The sequence below is a fragment of the Drosophila takahashii genome, chromosome 3R (genome assembly GCF_030179915.1).
Source record: "Drosophila takahashii strain IR98-3 E-12201 chromosome 3R, DtakHiC1v2, whole genome shotgun sequence".
NCBI classification, from domain to species: Eukaryota; Metazoa; Arthropoda; class Insecta; order Diptera; family Drosophilidae; genus Drosophila; species Drosophila takahashii.
In genome coordinates this window covers 9,775,003-9,796,583 of record NC_091681.1, presented here as the reverse complement: position 1 = coordinate 9,796,583, position 21,581 = coordinate 9,775,003, and the positions used below count along the sequence as shown (strand labels likewise).

General features: G+C 38.0%; 1 protein-coding gene across 1 annotated transcript; it reads left to right on the top strand.

Annotated features, from left to right (window-relative positions):
- The first annotated feature begins 1,486 nt into the window (after nt 1–1,486).
- On the top strand, nt 1,487–3,336 carry LOC108066079 (uncharacterized). The gene is made up of 3 exons (XM_017154425.3): nt 1,487–1,694; nt 1,731–2,989; nt 3,114–3,336. The coding sequence occupies exons 1-3, from the start codon at nt 1,521–1,523 to the stop codon at nt 3,334–3,336; spliced, it is 1,656 nt and encodes a 551-aa protein (XP_017009914.2). The 5' UTR covers nt 1,487–1,520.
- Nucleotides 3,337–21,581: the final 18,245 nt, after the last annotated feature.

Here is a 21,581-nt window from a genome sequence, read left to right as displayed (position 1 = left end):
CATGTGGGTTCTGTTATCAGGACGGGAAAACGTGGCGAACTTCCTGCCCAAAAGGGGTGTTTGTGGTGCACAGAGAAAATATAACGATAGAAATCTGTAATCTACATTTTAATAAACAAAAGCTATCGAGAGTATTTCAAATTTGTTATTCCATATATTTTATTACATTATTTTAAAAATGTATTTATTTATTTATCTTAGTGAAGTTTATAAAACTAATAACTAACCGTGGATCTAATCGTGCTAGCTAATATTATAATTCATGTGTTTTTGTTTTTTTTTATGTTACATATAGGGCTAGTTACATTGCTTTAGGAGTATGAAGAAATTTTGTTATAAGGATGTTTCAACACTTCTGGATTAACTTGATTAACACGTGTGATTAACACAACTTGACGATTAAGCCAATAAAAGAATTTAATTTTTTAGAGGCCACAACGAAAATCTATAACTTAGGGCATTATAAAATATTTTGTCATAAAGTTGGCTCTTACTTTTCTCCGTGCACCTCAGCTGTGAAAAAGCAATTGAAACAAGAGTTTCATTTAATTCTGCGTCGGCTGGCAGGCCAATTTCCTATCCGCCCAGCGCCCATTTCTCAGTGTCTTGCCGAGGTCTTTATGTTGCTGTTTTATAGCGCATTAATTTCGAAAGTAGCGCTACGTGTGCCAAAAATCATTAGCAACGGAATTACGCTCAATGAAATGCAGTCGGCGTCGCCGGCAAACAAAAGCCGACCGAGGGGAGATAATAAAGCGTGGCCAGGCCGGTCCTCCGTCGATTTCGATGTTGATGTCGATGCCGATGCCGGAACAGGGGAACCCAGAAATGACTGGCCTGCGACGGCGCCGGGGAAAAAGGTGGAAAACGGCAGTGGAAGTCGGAGGGGGAAAAGTCGACAGCCGCCAGTCGGCAGCCGCTTGACGTTAGCGTTTCTGCTGCTTATAAATTTACCCTAACGACAAGTTAAATGCTGAATACGAAATGTTGCAGAGGCAAGGGTTCCCATTCCGAAACCCTCGGAGACATCAGTATAGCATCAGCAAAATTGCCGCCAAGACGAAGCCTTAATGGGCTTAACTTTGAAATTTGAAAACACATGTGGATTGAAGGGAGGACAGATTTATTAAAGCAGGGAAATACTAGGAATCTATCAGAAATGAGTTATGAGAATTTGCATTATTAAAACTAAATTAAGATACATGTATGGTAAATTTATTGGTTGCCTAAATTTTATCTTAAAAATACAGGAAAAATAGGTAGTCTTTAATACGCATTTCGTTTATATTTTCCAATTCTGTGATACTATATTTGGAAAACGTTCAACATGCTGCTTATCAGAATCTGGATCGCATCGATGGTCCCATTGCTGGCAATCTTATCACAGCGAATAAACCATTATCAGATAATAGGCGGAACTAATTTGCCTAATGAAATTATGCAAATGGCGTTGGCAGTCAGTTTGATTTGGGACCGGCAGGTGCGAGCACTCCACACATCTAAAAACATACAAATATAGTATGTTCAAGTCCAAGTCCTTTGATTTGGTCAATGAGGAAAAGACAAAGAAACCGGAACGGCTGTATCAGCCTAGGAGGATGCGATGGCTGAAATATATCATCCTTCCTGCGGTTTTTTCCTTTGCCCTCCTACTGATCCTGGTCAATGTGGATTTCTCCGACAACAATGAGGAAGTGGCCTCCAATTCAACAGATCTGGAAAGTGTACAGGAGTCGCTTTTAGGATGGGACAAATCGTTCTATGTATCAAGCCAAGGATTTGAAAATAACACGCTGCGAAAGAACTTTTTTTCCAGGAGTTTCGGATTGCGAAATGTTACAATCGAAAACTGTACCATAATCCACATAAGTGATGGAACTTTTGATCAAAATAGCACCCGATACCTAATGAGCTTGCAACTCATAAATGTGCAACTGGAAAATTTAACAGAATCAGCCTTACAAGGCCTTCAAAATCTTCACAGCTTTACTTTACTCAATGAGAACAGCTATTTCAAGCCATTTGGATTCCTTTCAGCTGTATCTAAAACGATAATAAATGCTAGAATACACCCATCATTCTCAACGGAAATAAAATTTGCAGTCAGTGACTTCTTGGGTTCCCAAACTTTTACCCAGTTGAAATTGTTAGACATGAGTGGAACAAACTTAGGAGAGAATCTCGGAGCAGATAGCTTTGAAAATCTGCCCGCTTTGGAGCAACTGATTCTAAAAGACTGTGGTCTAAGCCAACTCGAGTGGGACAATCTACCCCCCAGACTTCAATTGCTGCAATACTTGGACTTGAGTGAAAGTCGGAAGTCCTATCAGCTGGAATTATTTGAGATTACCGCTGAAACAACCATTGACGATGAGCAGAATCCTACTATCCAGCCTAAAGAAGCCAGGGGTCCATCCTTTGCACCTTCGACCACAAACTCAACAACAACTCCTACCACCCAGGGTTTAACAGTAACAACAGCCCTAACTACTGCAACAATATTCACAGAAGAAACGGTAATCGAGGAATTAGATGAATCATCGACAACACCGCGGTCGAATTGCGAGGAGGTATACTGCGAAGAACTCGTTTGCTCTCGTATCTCAGCGGAGTCAATGATAGGATCTGTGGATCTGGAAAGTTCGGACAGTTGTAAGGATGGTATACTGGTAGAAATCTGCGAATCGGATTGCACCACACCCACCTATTTCTGTGGCCAATTGGGCGTGAATTTCACCACCGCCTGCTGTTCTCAGGATACCATGAGATGTGTGGTCCCAACAAAAGTGTCCTGGTTCGAGGATCACAGCGGCCTTGTCATTGGATTGGGAATAGGACTCCTTTTTGTTGGTACTTTCCTCGGAATCCTTATTGCTTACGCAACTATGCGACTGAAGCCGTCCTTGTTCAGTGGAAGTAAGAGGCGGGAGTCGAACACGATGGGCCTGATTCCCCGGAGATTTGAGAAGGACATGAACGACTATGCGGTGTAAGTTTTCATTAATTGCATTTATTTTAGCTTTTGTTTTAATAAATGGATTTTTTTTCTAATAATATTTACAAATTCTACACATTAAATTTAAGTTATTAAATTAATTATTTATTTCCAACAGGGGTCAGATCTCGACTCTCGACGACAACGAATATGTCACTGCGTACCATCGTTACCTAGAACAAGCGAATCACCGCCAATCGGAGTCAAATAAATACATATATCCTCCGAGGGATAGGGCTCCCTCTGTTCCGCCCTCCTGTAATTACCCTTTACCTTTACCGCTCCCGGCAAGAAATAACTACATATACGAGAGTTGTGAACTGTACGAGGAACTCCCCTAGATTGCAGTAAAAATAAACTTCCTTCTGGGACAGTAATGTATTATGGACTTATTCTAGTGTAATTCTTACTTAAATAGGTGAAAATTTTTTATTCTTTTTAAGAATTTATTTAAAACATTACTGTTGCTTTGAAAAAAATGAATAGAATCATTTAAATAAATGTTGACACAAATATTTGAAAATAAAAGATAATTGTGTTCTTATTTTGAATTCATAATTCTATCATATTAATAATACTGTCAAATTCCATTTGTTAAAGTATTAAGGCTGACAGAATTCTAAAACTAAACGTAACGATATATGTGCACAAAGATCCTTCAGTAGTCTTTAAAAGATGTTCCAATAACAACCCATAAACTGAACTGAACTGAATTTGTATAGCATGAGTTATGAGCATCTCACATTAACGATGATGACATACCCAATCTCACTTGTTTGTTCTGCTTTGCATCTTCTGATAGAACTCAGCCCCTGTCTGGATTCTGGGGAAGTTTGCCAGTTCAATGCTTTTATTTAGCTTTAATGAGCTCCAGTTGGCGATGAAGGCGAAAAAACTCCATCTGAATGCGCCCCATTGTGGAAACAGCTTTCATCCCGGCACTTGCCCTTCCACGGGACCCAGAGACGTACTCGTAGTGCACAGTTTGTTGACTTGCCACATGCACAATAAAATATTTTTGTAAGCACTTTTTATGGCTGACATATCTTTTAATATACACACAAGCACCGAGATCTTTTTTGCGAGCGTTTTGCCAATTTATTTGTGCCCCCCGTTTCAGTTTGGATATTCGTTTTTTTTTGTTTTTTTGGTGCCCTGCAGGCTGTCGCTGCCATAATTTCCCAGGCACAGCCCCATCCCCATCACAATTCCCGTTTCCAGAACGGAGAAGGGACGGGGAGTCGCTGTCAAAGTCCGGCCAAGTCTCTCGGCCATATGTTGCACACATTATGCTTACTTAACAATTAGAGACGCTCTTGTAATTCCACAAAATTGCTTTGTTCGCCTGGATTTTTTTCGCTCCGGGGAAAGCGGGCGACTTCGGGGGAGGTTCTCTACTGTACTGAAGGCCATACAGAGGGGAACCTGGCGGAGTGGTGCGAGGGGGAAGGAAGTGCCGCAGAGTGGCTTTTGTGCTTCTGCTTTTTCAGAACTCTTTGGTCACTGAGCTGTGAATCGTTATGAGCTTTAAATCCGAGGAAAATGCTTTGATAACCAGGCTGTTGTGTGTGGGAACCGAAACTAGTTAGGGGTGAGGCCAAGGGGAAGGTAAGAGCCGGCTGAACTGACTCACCACTCCTCGCAGGCTCGAAGAAAATCAGAGTATTATATTACACGTATCAGCGAACTTAAGATAAAGATCTTGATAACAAAGAAGTAAGAATGCCGCAACCATAAAATGACCAAAACTCTGTTTTGCTTTTATTTCTTATATTCCTCGTCATCTTATTCAATCTATAAGCCACCTTCATCCATAAACAGTGCAGTGAATTAATACAAATTTTATTTTACTGAATCAATACTTGTTCTCTCTTGCATCTGGTGTACCCAGATATTTACAATGTAAACGAGACTTGGAGATACCCGTCTTTGACTCTTTTCAGCTGCCTAATGAAGTTACAAAAACTATTCCACCGAGCGATTAGATCGACGTCCGTAAACAACTTTCAAGTGCAGAAACAGCGTTCCCAGAAGACGAAGCCCTACAGAACAACCCCCTATGTACACTTCACTGGAGACCGAAAGAAAAGGCCTGGATTCCTATCATCTCAAGTGTGAGATTACTGAAACCCTAGACGAAGTCACAGCCGACTGCATCTGGACAATCCCACATGTGGGCAAATGGATCGATACGACTATCTGTCGCGATAGATATTAATGATTTGCCGCAAATGCCATTAGGCTGTTTTGTACCTTTCCATCACGCCGAACATGATAACTCAGCGTGAAGAGAGCGCAGGGCCGGAAAACAGGGAAAACTCGGGAAACTCTCCGATTGCATGGCGAAGCGGAGGCGTTGCTGTTGCTCCAGACAGATACGAGCGTATCTGCACGAGCAGGGAAGCCCCATTGTTTGGGCGAGGAAATCAAAGACCCTTTTGCCCATTTCCCATTTCCCCGCTGATAACGGATAACGGACACGAACCAACGGCCTCGTAACGTGGCATTTGTTTAATGGATTAAAAATAATAGGTACGAGGGGAGGGCAGATAAAAATCGTAGCACGTTTTGTGTGCGCATGGAAAATGGAAAATGTGCCGCGGCGTGTCATAAATTAATTTTTGTAAATTCTGCAGCCTGTCTGATTCGGTTACGGATTGGTATCGGCTTTAGCCGGGCCTCCAGACAGGGATTCTTATTAATAATAATAATGCCACACGGCTTTGATAGACAGACAAAGGATTTCCTCGGACGGAGTGGGTCCAGGTCCCCGGATGCGAGACCACTTTCATTTCGAGGCCTTCGAGGGTTGAAACCGAAAGCCTTTCAACTGCGGCTGGCAGGCGGAGAAGCTTTTAAAAAATTATGCAAAAATCATGATTAGGCAATTTCCCGATGCTGGAGTCTGGTTTTTGTCTCCCGGCGGCTAATTAGCCATTCATGGAGTGTAGTGCGCCTGGCTCTGCCTGGGGAATATTTAAACAGTTGGCTGGTTCCCAGAAAACGGCGGCAAAAGTTTAATTAGTCCGGCGAATGAATGCGCCTTATGAATATGAAATCCGCAATCCACACAAATCTATTCAGCCCCGATCAGACGCACTCGTATCCTTGAGACTTCAGCTCGGTTCGGCTGAGTTGAGCTGCGACTAATGAGCCCGAGCAGAATTGCTGCAGAGCGAAACAGAAACAGCACACAGCACACAAAATGTAGCAATTATGGGGCGGGACGGAGGAGAACTCACATTAATGACAAAAGCCAGAAAAGTACTCGGCGAATGAGGAGAGGCTGCTTAAGACCCGCAACAAACGAGGGGCACTTAAAAGATGAAACATAAAACGGAGCCCCAGAAGCCCATAAAAAACACATTGTGCAGGGGCCGCACTTGAAAGGCAACTTCTTACCATACCCGCTCGTCTTGAAAAGCCACTGAGGAAAAAGCACCATCATTAAAAGTACAAATTTTTATGGAAAACCGAAGTCAACCTTATTAGAAGTAAAATCATAAGTGACAGAAATATTTTGTTATTTCGTTGAAAATTACTCCTAAGTTCTGGAAAAACGTTATATTTTGTCATTGACGGCCAACTATTCGAACTTACGTCTAGGAGTCCTTTTACATTTTTAACTTTCTTATTTACACGTTTTAAATGGAACTTCTCTGAAAGATTTGTTAAAAACTCATTCCATTCATATTACAACAACCAATAGTTGAAATATCTCAAATAATATTTTTAAGTATTGTTTTACCCCTTGATACAATGATATTCCTCGGTGTAGCCTTGTCATATGGGACATTTGCTTTGTGCTCTGTGGAAAGGGCTGCCATAAAATTGCGCCATAAAAGTAAAAATTAAACCACTAAACGCAGTCCAAACGCGACCGCCTTGCGTCCAGACGCTGACTTTTAAGATTCGCCCTCCCCGGATTGATTTGACTTTGAGCTGGCTGACAGTTTGGGAATCGACCCCAAGGGCAGGAGCTCACGTTCGGCGAAGATAAGGGTGGGGTATCCTAATGATATTCAATAATAATACATGCGCATAAAAACCACTTGCGACCCTCTGCCCGAAAGTCGTCAACATTTCAGACATGCCCCGGCTGTGCCTTCAGAATTTAATGTGCTTATAATGCCGCCCGCTGGCTCTTCGCCGTAAACAGATGCAGTCCTCACTCCCGGATAATCCCCATGCCCAAGCCCGTCCGATCCCAATCCCGATTTCGATTCCAGTTCGCATCGGATACGGTACACACGCAGCCGCACTCCACTCACGTAATTGCGAGAGCAGCACCCTCGACACATTTTTAACAGCAAATGATGTCAATTTCCATGCCCGCCAAGGGCAGGAAAATTCCCCAGATGGAATCCGGGGGGATGAGGTCGGAAAACGTTGAGCGCGTTTTGTTATTCTATCGAAAATTGAACTTAATTGGTGCGTGAAGTGTGCACTGAGTGGATTTGATGGCTGCCAGGCAACTATTGTAGTAGGGCTGCAAATTTGTCTGCAGCCGCGCTCCTTTCCGCTACCCCACCCCCATGCGAAACCCAAACCCCCCAGCCAGGCCTCATTATAATTTGCCAGTCAACAGGCAAAGGTAGCGATCAAATGGGACAGCCGGTATGCACACGAGGGCGGAACTCAAAGATAACTTCAAAATACTATTTACAAAAACTTTCCATCATGGCAGTTGGGAAATGTCAAAAGAATTCGAATTACTATAGGAACAATAAACACCAGGTGACAATGCAGTAAAGGAAGTTTTGTAAGTTAGCGTGGAAAATCGTAGTAATTGTTGCCCACATATTAGGATCCTGTACTATAAGCGGAACCGGAATTAAAGGCCAAACAAACCCAACCCTTTCGGCCGTAGGTGAGCTGAGCTATCTGTGTAATCTCATCATGCCCGACAATCAAATTAATTTGCCATGCCCCAGTTTGCCGCGAAATGGCCGAACAACCCTCGTGGCTGAATCCATGAGGACAGACATCCAGGGCTCAGAGCCTCGGGGCTCCAGGACATGGCATCCAAGCTGATTAGCATAAATTCGTCTATGTCGTTGCTGGCAACGTTGTCGTCTTTTGTCAACGTGTCTGGCATGCCAAGCTGAAAAACTTTGCCGGTTTCCCAGCTGCCAGAAGGTGAGGGAAACTCAAACGAAGAGGAGCAGGACCTGCAAAGGAGCAGGAGCAGTAGCAGGAGCAGGAGCAGTCACGGACCTCGGCTGGCAAACATGTGTCACTGGGGCCTGTCTGCTTATTGCACGACTAATGTCACTCGCAGGCGGAGGCAGTCAACAAAAGGTGGCCAAGGCAAACTTCCTGGCACAAAGACTGGCTTTTAGACGGCAAATGCAAGTGCTGGAATTCCTCGGCCTGTCCGGGGGATGCGAAATTATTTCCAAGCCACTGACGTGGCTGGGTGAAGGACGCTCTTGGCAAAGGACGAAGGATAGCGGACGAGCCGCTGCCTTCCAAGAAGTTTTCAGACTTCAGCCGCATGCTTCCACTGAAAACAATTCAATTTAAACTTCAGAAACTGCGGACGATTCTGGGCGACAAAACAGGATTACCTAATTTCTTTATCTATTCTGAGTATACATATTTATATACTTTATATATAAGGCCGCAGACAGCTGCAGATCCTAAGTAGGATAATATTACTCATTTCATCGATTTCCCATAGGCAGCAACCTTTGCTGACGTCTTTTTGTAGTTCTAATTAACGCAGCTTCTTTCTTGCCACCGCTCTAAGGAATTTTTCGAGTGCCGATTTGTGTACTTGGGCATTATTGTTGCGAAGCCTAGGCTCCGCAAACAAACCCGACATCTGAGGCAGGAATAAATGGGAGGAGGTGGGAAAATGGGTACTAATCATATTTTAGTGCGGTCCAACTAATTGAGGCCGGGGCTTTAAATTCTCGCTTCTCCCTTGTGTTGACATACACATAACACACACACCAAGTGCACCCACACAGAGGCGACCAGGAACACAGATACTCAAACGGACGAAAACAAGTTCACTGGGGAACAATAATGCGGGTAAGGACACAGGTAAGAGAGGGGCAACAATTTACACCTGAGATCTGTGAAATTCACAAGGGTCTGCTGAAACGAGGAGGAATCGTACTTCAGATACCGTAAGTGTACAAGATGATAGACATCAGGGTCAGATAGTGTCAAAATATTGTCATTTAAAATAGTGGCCTAAATATAAATCTATACATATATTGCATATACTTTTGGAAACAAAACTAAATATATATATTTTTATTCAGTTATGAAAAATTACGAAAAACGATCTTTTCTTTTCTGGTTTTCTTCAACTATTTCTAACCTCAAAGAACAACATTTAAAACCATTTTTTTAAAGTAGTGTGTCTTTAAAAATAAGGAACAAATAAATTTAAAAATAATTTGTTCAGTAAGGGCTAGTACGCAACCCAACAAAAAGTCGTCCAAAAGAAAAACTTCATATGAAACAACATTTTTTGACGTTGTTTTTCATATGAAGTTTTTTGTTTTGGACGACTTTTTGTTGGGTTGAGTACCTACTAAGCCTAACAAGAAAAAGGAATTCATGTGTTGGTGTCCTAGCTTTTGTTTGATCGAGGAATTCGAAATTTATTTTTAATTGGTTAAAATTATTATTTGCAGGCCTGACATTTTGGGATGTGAATAATATATATGTTAATATAACACTTTTATCTTTTTTAGACAGTGAAGAAGTGAGTTGGTGGCAATCATGTTACCAAACATTACACCAATAAATTTAACTTTCTTCTATCTGTATCGAAATATCGCAAAGGTTTGAAACCCAATGATATAAGGAACATTTTAAATAAAAATCCGAGAGGCTTTCAGATAAGGAATAGACGAAATATATTGGCAAAATAATATAATTTAAACGGTTCCGAATGACACGTCAAAGTGCAATTTTAATTTTCCACCCACGCTAATGGCAAATCCAAATGGCTTGTCTCAACCTCTCAGAGTGTCGTGAGCATTGCTTGCACGAACGGAGAAGACAGGGTATACAGGCACAAGGGGACCGAGAATCGTAGCCGGGCTCTAAAGACGTGTTAATGAAGCAGACATGCGGGCCAGAACGAAGACGTGGTCTTCGTCTTGGCTTTGGCTTCATCTCGGGCCTTCGTCGGCGCTGAATGAATTTGTATATCTTGCAAATCATGTTGACTGACGGAGAACATCGTGATGGGGAGTGGGGAACTTGGAGCTTGGAGCCGCTGACGTTTACTTTGGTCGGGCAAAATTTGTAAAGTGTTGAGCGCAGAGCACAAACACCCAATCATATTGTGCCATACATATTATGAAAATACCAGGCGAGCGAGAGGCGATCTGGGGTTGTCTGTTCTACTAAGGGCCGCTTTCTCGAGTCCCTGTCAAAGTCCCTGATAGCTATCTGTTCGAAAAACTAAAGACCAGATAAACTGTTCGTAAAAGCAAATCGACTTTCTCGACTGCTTTAATTTATCTGAACGAGAAACAATTACAGAGTGCTGTTAACGCACAGAATTGTGCTGTAAAGCGCAAAAAATGGCGTGCTTCGATTATTTCATCAGCTGTTTGGGTATATTTCAAGGGAAAAGTCAGCTGTGATTTCGTTTCTTCTTCTAAGTTGGCTTTGGGAAATCAGCTGTCATTCTATCGAGTCGAAAACGCTTAACAGGGACTCCGAGTCCCTGTCAAAGTTAGCTCTCACATTGGTGCTCGAGAAAGCCAAAATGCCTTAGCAGGGACTTTATCTGTTCGAGAAATGTTAGCCGGCACTCGAGAAACCGGCCCTAAATCAACATCATTAAGTTTTCTGTTTATAAAGAAAACACTCGAGCATCGTTGGAGCTCTTCTTCTTTTTTTCCTTTCCGGGGGCTCGGTCTTCTGTCTTTGGTCTCCAGCTTATTGCTGCGCCGGAGTATTTACACAAACCGAAGATGCGTGCCGTGTTTTCTTAGGCTGGTTCCATCACGGCCAACGCGATGACTTCAAAAAGCGATACAGCCAAGTGCCAAACACAAATTAGTAGTAGACAGGCCGAGCAGAAAGTGCCAGGAAAGTGAAGTTTCTTGCATATTTGCCAAGCTATTTTGCCAAAACTCTCGCCATGCATTTGAACTTGTCGGGTCATCATCAGCCAATCGCTGCCCCCGATTATCTTAAGGGAGTCGTAAATTTAGATTACATTTTTTATAATGATGATAATGACTTATAAAATAAATAAGTGCTTTAATACACATCTTTTCTAAGTGGAATGTTAAAAATAAATAAAAATAAGTGACGAACGATACGATATTTATATAAAAATCAATATTTTTTAAAAGTTCAAAAGCAGAAAGTTACTGAGACCTTTTTAACGGAATTGGTCCCTTTTAAGTCAATACTATCTGACAAAGAAATTACGCCACTTTTTCTTGATATTACAGTCACCTTACACGGCAAAACAACTACATGATCGAATGATCTCATGTGCTAATCCTCAGTGGTGCGAGGATGAGTTCCAAACAAGCTCAATCAAAAATACGGCTGAGTCCCAAAATTCCCAATCTTGAAATTCTTTAGCTTAAGCTCCCGATATCCCGAAATGTCTAGAACAAGTTGTTTCTTAACTCAAATAACAGATCTGTTAAATAATATCTAACTTATACAGTCTGAAACAATTTCATCTACTGGGTATGTCATCGATCTGAATAGATTTTTAATGAAGACGGTCTAGTTTTTTTCTGTGTAACTAACTCCTGACTGCCCCAGACATCCATTATGTGTGTCGAACGAGCGGTGCAACAAAATGCGAGGAAAAATAAACAACAAAGTCACGAAATTGTTTATACAATAAATAAAGTGTGTGTGAAGCACAGCGTCTGCGCCCGAACAGCAAAAGTATCTTTAAGATACAAACAGGCACGCATACCGAACATGCCATCTCCCAGGACGTTGTGCATCGGCCAGATACGAAGACATTTTCTCAGATGCGCGTATCTCCACTTGCATGCGGCTCGAATTACAAGCGGGCAAATGTTTAAATACTTGAGTGCCGAGCACGAGCATATTAACTTTTACTCAACGCTCAGTGTTCGAAATTGTCAACACGACAATTCACTTAGATCTGCACTTCCTCCGGCCGCCAGACAGTTTTCCCTTCAGCGGCAGATGCAGTCATGTCATTAGGAGCTAGTTCGCCTCTCCCACAGTTTTCGTGGCGCCCCGGGAAAAGCAGTCAGGCAAAAACTGTGCGGGAATTTCGCAAAGTTGGTAAATTTCCGTTCGGTTCAGTTGTAGAAAGCAATTGTGTTGCCAAAACTTATTTGTATCTTCGAAGGCTGACAAACTATCTGCGACAATTCCGAACTCGACACATGAGATCCAAGGATGCATTAAAACAAGAAAGGAAGCTAGCTTCGGAAGCTTAAATACCCTTGCAGATCATTCTATTAATTTACAAATCGCAAAAATGTTAAATTTCTTATTATATTTCCTATTCGCAGCTATATGATATGGTAGTTCAAACTTTTTAAAATTAAAATCGGAAATATTTAAAAATAGTCATATCCCAGAGTAGAAAAGAATGTAATAAAAATCAACAAAGATATAATTTTTTTCCTATTAATTTCCATTTAATTTTTCGACCGTTCCTATGGCAGCTATATGATATAGTGTCCCGATTTTTTCTACATTTTATTCGAAATTCAGATATATTTAAAAAATATTATTCCCAAGAGTAGAACGTAATATTTGGAAAAACATCAAAGCTAGAATTTTTAAAACTTTTCTAGCTTTTTTTTCCGATCCTTTCTATGGGAGCTATAAGATAAAGTTGTCCGATCCGGTCGGTTACGACATATATACTACCTGCAATAGAAAGATAGCTCAAAAACTGAGAGACTAGTTTGCGTAGAAACAGACGGACGGACAGAGAGACATGGCTAGATCGACTCGTCTAGTGACGCTGATCAAGAATATATATATTTTATGGGGTCGGAAACGTCTCCTTCACTGCGTTGCAAACTTCTGACTGAAATCATACAAGGGTATAATAAAATAGAGCGAAAGTATAATTTGAATACCGGTTGCATCTAAAATATACTACAGGTAGTAAAAAAGCAGGTATTGATTAAATAGTAAATAATATAATTTTTGCACTCTGCAGTATTATTTCTACACACGTAGAAAAATGTAGAACGAATAACACTATGTATCATCAACAGATTGTTGATATACAATTTTGTTCTCCAAAAAGTTTTCGCCAAGCATTCTGAAAAGGAACCTCAAACTTAAAAAAATTATGCATTTAGCTTGTTATGCAGTCATTTTCTTTTAAGGGAGAAACAAACGAAGAATAAAGAATAAATAGTCGTAGAAATAGAAAAACTAAATTTTAAGGACCTTTACCTGTTTTCTTAAAATGAATCACTTGAAGTCATTTGATTTGCCATATATTCTGAAGAGCATACTTTTGGGCATGATGATAAAGTAGGGTAAAGTAAAATAACTTTCTTTTCCATGTATTTATCTCTTCTTTCAAAGACCACATTTAATAGTTTTCGAGATCTCAGCGCTCATACGGACAGAAAGATGGACATGGCTAGATCGACTCGGCGTGATTCTGATCAAGAATGTATATTCTTTAAAGAGTGGGAATAACTTAGTTCTCCCTTTTACAAACACACAAAAAAATAAGTAAGGGTAATTTTGATACGCGCTTGGTAAATTGGTGTTGTTTTACACATATAATTTTGACCATAAAATAATTTTAATTTGATACTGAAAAATAAACATTTGGCGATATCACGCTTTTTGAATATGCAAAAATATGCGTGATATCGCCAAATGTCTATTTTTCTCAAACCGAAAAGGAAAGAAAATTACTCGAGAAAGACACATTTAATTTTCAAACTAGCCTATTAATGCGGTTATTCCACGACATTGTTCGGCTCATTCATTAGAGCATTCATTAGAGGCTTAGAAAGGGACAAATATATATACATTTACTGGGACTTATTCGGATAAGATGGCATGGTTACTTAATTGCTCACTGCAGCCGACATATGTCTACTATAGCAGTATCCGACAACTGATCTAAATTGGAACCGTCTGAGGAAATTGATGATATTGAAGAATTAAGATCAGCCGAATTAGTTTCCGTGTCATCCATACTGTTAAAGATATCCTGCTTCTGAAGAGGATCGTTTAGCGAAACCGTGCGAGCTAAAAATCCCTGAATATCTATTTCTCCATTCTCAAACAACTCTATTGCGTCCATGATTTTTTGAGCACGATTCAGAAATAAATAATTGTTTTTATGTATAGTTATCTCTTAATAAAATATTATATACTTACACGTAACTGTTTCGTTATTGGTTGATTTTCAACACCGCCGTTTTGGAACAGAAGGGAATTAATCGTTGTACAAATTTGAAAAAATGTCCTTTTACTCGAATTTTATTTCCCAAATTCAAATTATACGCTTCAACAGACCTGGTGGTTCGAGTTGACCGCTTAAAAACCGAAATGTTCTCAGGTCCTTCCTAAGAATAGAAATAATCTATTATAAAATACCAAAAAACTAAGAACAATTTAAATTTATAAGATACAGCTTATAACACAGAACCAACCTTTTTAAGCCACTGTTTCTCAAAATATGTTAAAAATTGAGAAAACACCTTATTTTTTAAGATTGTGCTTGGCATTTCAACATATTAAAAGCTTAAGGGGTTATATACAGTTGTGATAGATGAAAAAAATTTTATTGCATATTCTTGAAGTATATACTGTTGAGAATACTCTCACAAAAATTCAGAACGTTCGGAGCATTAGAACCGAAGCTGTAGCTATTTATCGCGCACTACCTGCACATCGGCCGGTACAAACTTGAAACTTTAAACGCGATTATCTCAGAATCTTTTTTTTCGAAATTACCTTTGCGGTGGACACGATTTCTAAAAAAGTATTAATCCGATCGACATCAAATTTTGACCTCTTATTTATTATAACAATAGCTAGTCCTTGAACGAAGGATTTTACATTTTTTTGAAAACTTTTTTTTTTAGAGCATAATATCCAAAATTTTATACCTTGAAAAAGTAAATTTTTTGTTAAAACCGTCGCCATTTTTTTTTTAAATAAAAATTTTTACAAATCCTTCATTCAGCGACTAGGCAATACAATATACTAACGAAATTTTTTTGAATTGGGGATTTGAGATGAACCGTTCTTGGTATATGATGTCCACCGCAAGTCAGCATCGAAAAAAGACGATCTTGGAATTTGGCCATAACATTTTTATTATTTAATATTTTTTTATGAAAATAAATTTTAATAAGTACCCAGAAGCATGTACTAAACAACGCCGGCAAAACATTTTTAATAAGTAATTTTTTTGGTGTAAAAAAAAAAATCGGTAAATTTTTTTTTTTTCCGGTACAACTGTATATAACCCCTTAAACTATTTTTGTTGCAGTTTATTGCACTTTAGCATTTTTTCGAATCCGGACGTCTTTTTTCCATGTCTGTGTAAAATGGAACCACTAAGCAAAGAAGTCCATTGAGGGATGCAATTTTTTTGGAGCGTTCCATTGCTTTTTGGTAGTCCGAAATCAAAGATGCACCTTTTAAGCAACAAATGTTGGAATCAATATATTGAGTCTTTTCCAATTCTCACGGCAAAAGTGCGGGCGATGGCTTAGGAGGAACAAGTTTGCAAAGATTAACTAACACAATACAAACACCTTGGGAATTATTCGAATGGGCATCGAAATCACTTTCAAATATTTCAGGGAAATTTTCAACAAACGAGAAGAGAAAAAGTTGGAAAAAAGATTCCAAAAACGATGCCAATAAAAGGAACATTGTCCTTTCTTTGCATTATACCACAAACACAAAAAGTACTTATTGCCAAGCACTATTCATTAAAAAAAATCCACTTTTGTTAAAATATTGACCTAAGTAAAAAAAATAATTAAATAATATTTTAAGCAAAGAATTCGTTTTTGGTGTTTAGAAACAACAGACTATTAAATGACTCGTAACCATAAGCATCTAATAAGAGCGAGCATCTAATAATAACAACATGCTTTGGCGTGCGTTCATAGAAAAAAACTAAAAATGGCTCCAACTTTTTACAAATACCGGTTGTAACTAACCATATGGCGCAAGTATTAAAATAAAAAAAATTTGTTTTTATTTATCGATTAAAAACTTTGATTTTTGGAAATTTTATTTTAAAAGAAAAGGGTTTTAGAGGAATTAATGCAAAAGACATGAGGTCAATCGGATTCATATAACCGGAGATACAGATTTTCAATGAGAGGGTACTTTTTCAAATTTGACAATTTTTGGCACACATAAAAAAATTTAAGCTAAAAAAAATATTTTTTTCCCGTAAAATCCTGATACATGTGTTTACTTATTTTTATTACGTGTAAAAAAGTTTCAGGCAAATCAAAAATGAGACATTTTTTTTTTGCCCAAATCTTTTGGGTTTGTAAAAGAACGGCCCATATATGTACATAAACTAGTGCTGGTATCACAGCTCAGTTTTTCGCGTCATCGATACAAATATAAAGGGCATTATCTAAAGTAATCAGGGAACGAAAATAACTGTTATTGTAAATTTTTCATACAAAAAAATCACGCACTTAGAAGGGTCCTAAAAATTTTGTAAATACACCACAATTTTTATTAGCCATTGTAGTTTACAAATCCGTAATGATTTTTATTTTTTGATTTTTATAATAAAACTCAAAAAATAACTGTTATTTTTTGATTTTTATGAATAACAGTTATTCCCTTGACATTTTTGAAAAAATGAAATAATTTAAAAAACATGATACCCGTGCTTTTTATAACTTACTAAAAATTTGTTAAAAAAGGCAACCGCGCATATTTTATGCCTATATTTTTTTAAAATTTTGTTTACCCACAAAATCGCCATAAATCAAGTTTGAGTTTTATTTTTGATCACGACGAATAACTGTTATTTGTCAACTTTTATTATAAAACTCAAAAAATAACAGTTATTCTTTGAGTTTTACTTTACAAATCAGAAAATAACTGTTAAAGTGTGATTTTTAAAATAAAACTTATAACAGTTACGTTCCCTGAAAGTAATGAAAAAATATAATAATCTATTTATTATAGGGGGATTCCCTAAACTGTTGAATTGCTGAATTGTTGAATTTTGGTCAGCTGTTAATCAGCTGTTCCATACAAAGTCAACTTTCAGAAATTTCAGCAATTCAACAGCCTCGGGGCTGTTGAAAATTTTGTTGAATTGCTGAAAAGCCAGAGTTGTCACCTTTTTTTAAAAGTCGTGGCAACTCTGTAACATTTTAGTATCACCAGTACGCATTATTTTTTTTTAAATCAACATAGAAAGCATATTTGTGGTTCTTTTTACCTTGGTAACACTTTTAGACAGTAACTAGCAATAATAAATCAAATTTAACTTGATTTAAGTTCCGTGAAACTTTTCAACAAATAACAGCTATTTAAAAATTCAACAGGAACCATTTTGGGTCGTTCCCTTAATTGCTGAAATTTTTTGTTGAATTTTCAAAAATTCAGCAATTCAACAGTTTAGGGAATCCCCTTTCATTTAAAATATATAATTTACCTTCTGCATATGTTTTATGTAAATTATTAAAAGTTGCTTAAAATCTCCAAAAAGACAAACTTTAAAAGTGGCATCAATGATATGATTACGATGTTGCTTCTCAATATTATTTTAATTAAGCCAAATATCTTGTCCGAAGGAAAAATGCCTAGTAACCCTGATCAAGAATATATATACTTTATAGGGTCGGAAACGCATAGCAACTTTAGTGTTTTCTGGGACACACCCGAATAACACTGTGCAACAATTTTAGGGCCGTTTTCTCGTCCGTCCTGCAAAGTAAAATTTAGCTAATAGAAGGATAAATTTATCCCGGTGGCAAATCAGTTTTCGTTGTCTCGTCCGTCATTTAAAACTCCAAATAAAAGGCGCACTAATTTGAGACTGGGTGGCAGCCCCACAATAGAAGAGTTAACTAATTGTCAAAAATTAATCGAAAAACTATCGAAAAATACCATAAAACAGTCATACTAACAGCTGATGATATAAACAAAATTTCAAACAAATAAAAAACAATGTCGGCAGAAAGAAAGTTTCGCGGTAAAAATTATACCGATGAACAGGACACAATTCTTGTAGAGCTGGTGTCTTCGGAATCGCCTCCGGGAGATTGAATTCTTACATGCGTGCAATCTATGGCTCCTATCTTGGACTTTCGGAATCTTGGCTATTTTATAAAAATCAACAACATTTTCTTTAGATCTTTAATACGCCGGTACTTCACAAATTGTTTTGAAAAAGACTCTATAGCAAAATAAACGCCCTTAACAACTCGACTGGCAGTGGCCACGCTAACACCACAAAAATTGCCTACAGTTATAAGAAAACTGCCGCTTGCGTAGAATCTAAGAGCTATTAGAAGCTTAACCCATGTATTATCGTTTCCCGATAATAATGGTTTGTGATTATATGGAATTAGTTAAATCAAATGAATGCACTTACTGCTTTACTTTAAATTCAAGTCGCAAAACATTTTTTTGTAAAACAAATTTTACCGCTTTTTCTTGAGAGAACCCTTTTAACCAATTCTTCATCACTGTAATGTTCGAAGTAATTTCTTTGGTCGTGATATCTGCGCCGATAGGTTCGCACTTCAGACAATTCGACGATATCCCACAGAGTTTGAAGATAAATCGCTCGGGAATTCATTTTAAAATCAATTGGATGACATTAACAATTTTGATTTGTATTTAAGTGTAAATAGAATCACCTGTTTTTGAATGAAGAGTGGAACCAGATTGACAACGCTCAAATGTCTGGCAACACTTGCGCACAATCCAACCGCACAAATTTTCACCCTCCGTTGTCCCGGCAGGCAAACTAAAGTACGGACGAGAAAACGGCCCTTAATGTTTTTTAAATTTACCTCGATGGATGCTATATTTTGATTTGTATTTAAGTGTAAATAGAATCACCTGTTTTTGAATGAAGAGTGGAACCAGATTGACAACGCTCAAATGTCTGGCAACACTTGCGCACAATCCAACCGCACAAATTTTCACCCTCCGTTGTCCCGGCAGGCAAACTAAAGTACGGACGAGAAAACGGCCCTTAATGTTTTTTAAATTTACCTCCATGGATGCTATATTTTCGAATTCCCAAGTTAAACTGTGTTTTCCAAAATTCCCCGACGCAAGGATTCTTAGCAAAAGGACATCAAAGTTCGAAAAATGCTGAAATTGGAAAATATTCCGCAGCTTTCAGAGGCAAACGGATTCACGGTTAAATTCGATGTTAAAGTTTTTAAAAAGATACACTCTTTATCTTTCAAGTCCCATATCCATAAACAAAGGACGTCTACTCCCTAAGGACTTTTTCCAATTTGCCCAAAAGTATACTCTATAAAATAGATGTCAAATCAATTCAAAATCAAAATCTACAGAATGTAAATTCAATAAATGTTTTTAAAACAACAAATAGAACAAATAGAAGTTTTTGTTGAAAAATATTTAGCCACACTATTTTACCATAGCTGTCACTTATGCTTCCGCAGGCAAACAGTCGAGACATATTCTCCTGAATTTTGATTAAAAAATAACGATACCGCATTACTCCTGCGTAAATTCGCCTGATAAATTTGTTTACGTTTGTGGCAGTTTCACAGCGAGAAAACAAGAAAAAAACATTACTGAATCACTTAAACTAAAATATTTTCAAAAGATCGACAGTGCCCACTATCGATTTTTTAAGAACCCTAATCAGCGGTATATTTTTTTTTAATTATAATTAATACGATTCATGAAAACTATAATATTGATGATGATTATAATAATACGACTGATAATAAAATGAATTGCGATTCCGAAGATTTAGATTTAGATATTGAACATCTTTCGGACAATTCGAAAGTATACAATACATGCCAAAAATGTAACGGTACATTTTTTAATGCCGATCAATACCGGAAACACTTTAAATATTGTGCACCGAAGAAGTTTGTTAGAACTAAATATTGTTGCACGATATGCGAGTTTTAAACATTTTTTTCTAAAGCTTAGCGAACCATATGCGGGGACATAGTGACAGCATTAAACCTAATTCGAATAGATGTATGTCAGGAGGGCGAGTATCGTGATGAAAAATATCAAATTTTTGGCAAAAAGTTAAAAGGGACTCAAAATAAGTACTATTTTCCATTTAAAATCTATATAAAATATAAAAAAACCTAAAAAATTATAATAAAAACAAAATAAAAAAAAACTAAATAATTATAATAAAAACCATATAATAAAAACCCAAATAATTTTAATAAAAACAAGGGAATAAAACCAGAACCGGAAAAAATGTAATATGAGAACCGGAACCGGTACCGATACCAAAATAAAGATGTAATTTCAAACCGATTACCGTATTGCTGGTACCGGTACGGCTTTGTTACTCATTTACTAAATTCGTTAAAAATCGTGAATAAAAATAGCCATATTTTCGCTATATCGATTTCTTCTCGTCCCTTTTTAGCACATGTTCTGCTTATGGAAGAAAATGTCGCTCTAGCAGAAACACTCTTTGTCTAAACAAGTTGTAAGTCTGGAATTTTGACGCCCTTCTACGCGGTTTTTTTTTTAAAGAAACTAATAACCCAATTTACTCTAAGAAATAAAAAAGTGAAAAATTTTATTAAATCCTCATCAACAAATCTAATTAAATTAAAAAATCTAATTAAATCTAAATGTTCTTACAATAAAGTTTTTTTCGAAATAAATTTAATATAAATCTTTTCAAAGTGTTATTAAAAATTGTTTAACTGTTCCGGTAGCGAAACATCAATACCAAAATAAAACCATTTAAGGGCCGGTTTCTCGAGTGCCGGCTAACATAATTCGAACGGATAAAGTCCCTGCTAAGGTTTTTTCGAGCATAAATGTAAGGCTAACTTTAACAGGGACATGAAACCCCCTGCTCCCTCCCGACCTTTTGAAATTCGCTCTGCCAAGGTATAATAGACAGTGGCCAATCACTTCAGTGATTGTCTCCTTTCCTTTCTCCTTTCCCTAATGTCTCCTTCTAGGGCGTCACAGAAATTTATTTTATCGCTTGAACTATTTATACTCTTAGAGAGGGTATTATTATTTCCGACCACATACAGCAAATGTATTTTTGATCGCTTTTTTTTTTAAGTTAACTTTCTTTCTTCTTATTGACGTTTAACTGTAAGTTTCACATATCACTATCACATGGATTGTGGAGCCCAGTTGCTGTGTCTCCTATCATAGCTAAAATTTTCTGACACCTTCGAAACTGTTACACTGCCCGAACGTCCTCCACCTGACTGGTAGCACTCCGCTTTTTCTTGCGCCAGCTCTGCCTTCGACTTTCTCTTTAGGGTTGTAAACTTTTCCCGAAGGGCTTTGTAGTGGCGGCTTACGCCAGTCTTGGCGGCAAAGAATTCCGCTAAATCCTTCCAAGCCTGTTCTTTTTGTTTCCAGGTGACGGCGTCAGACTTCTTGTTTTCTAATATGTTTT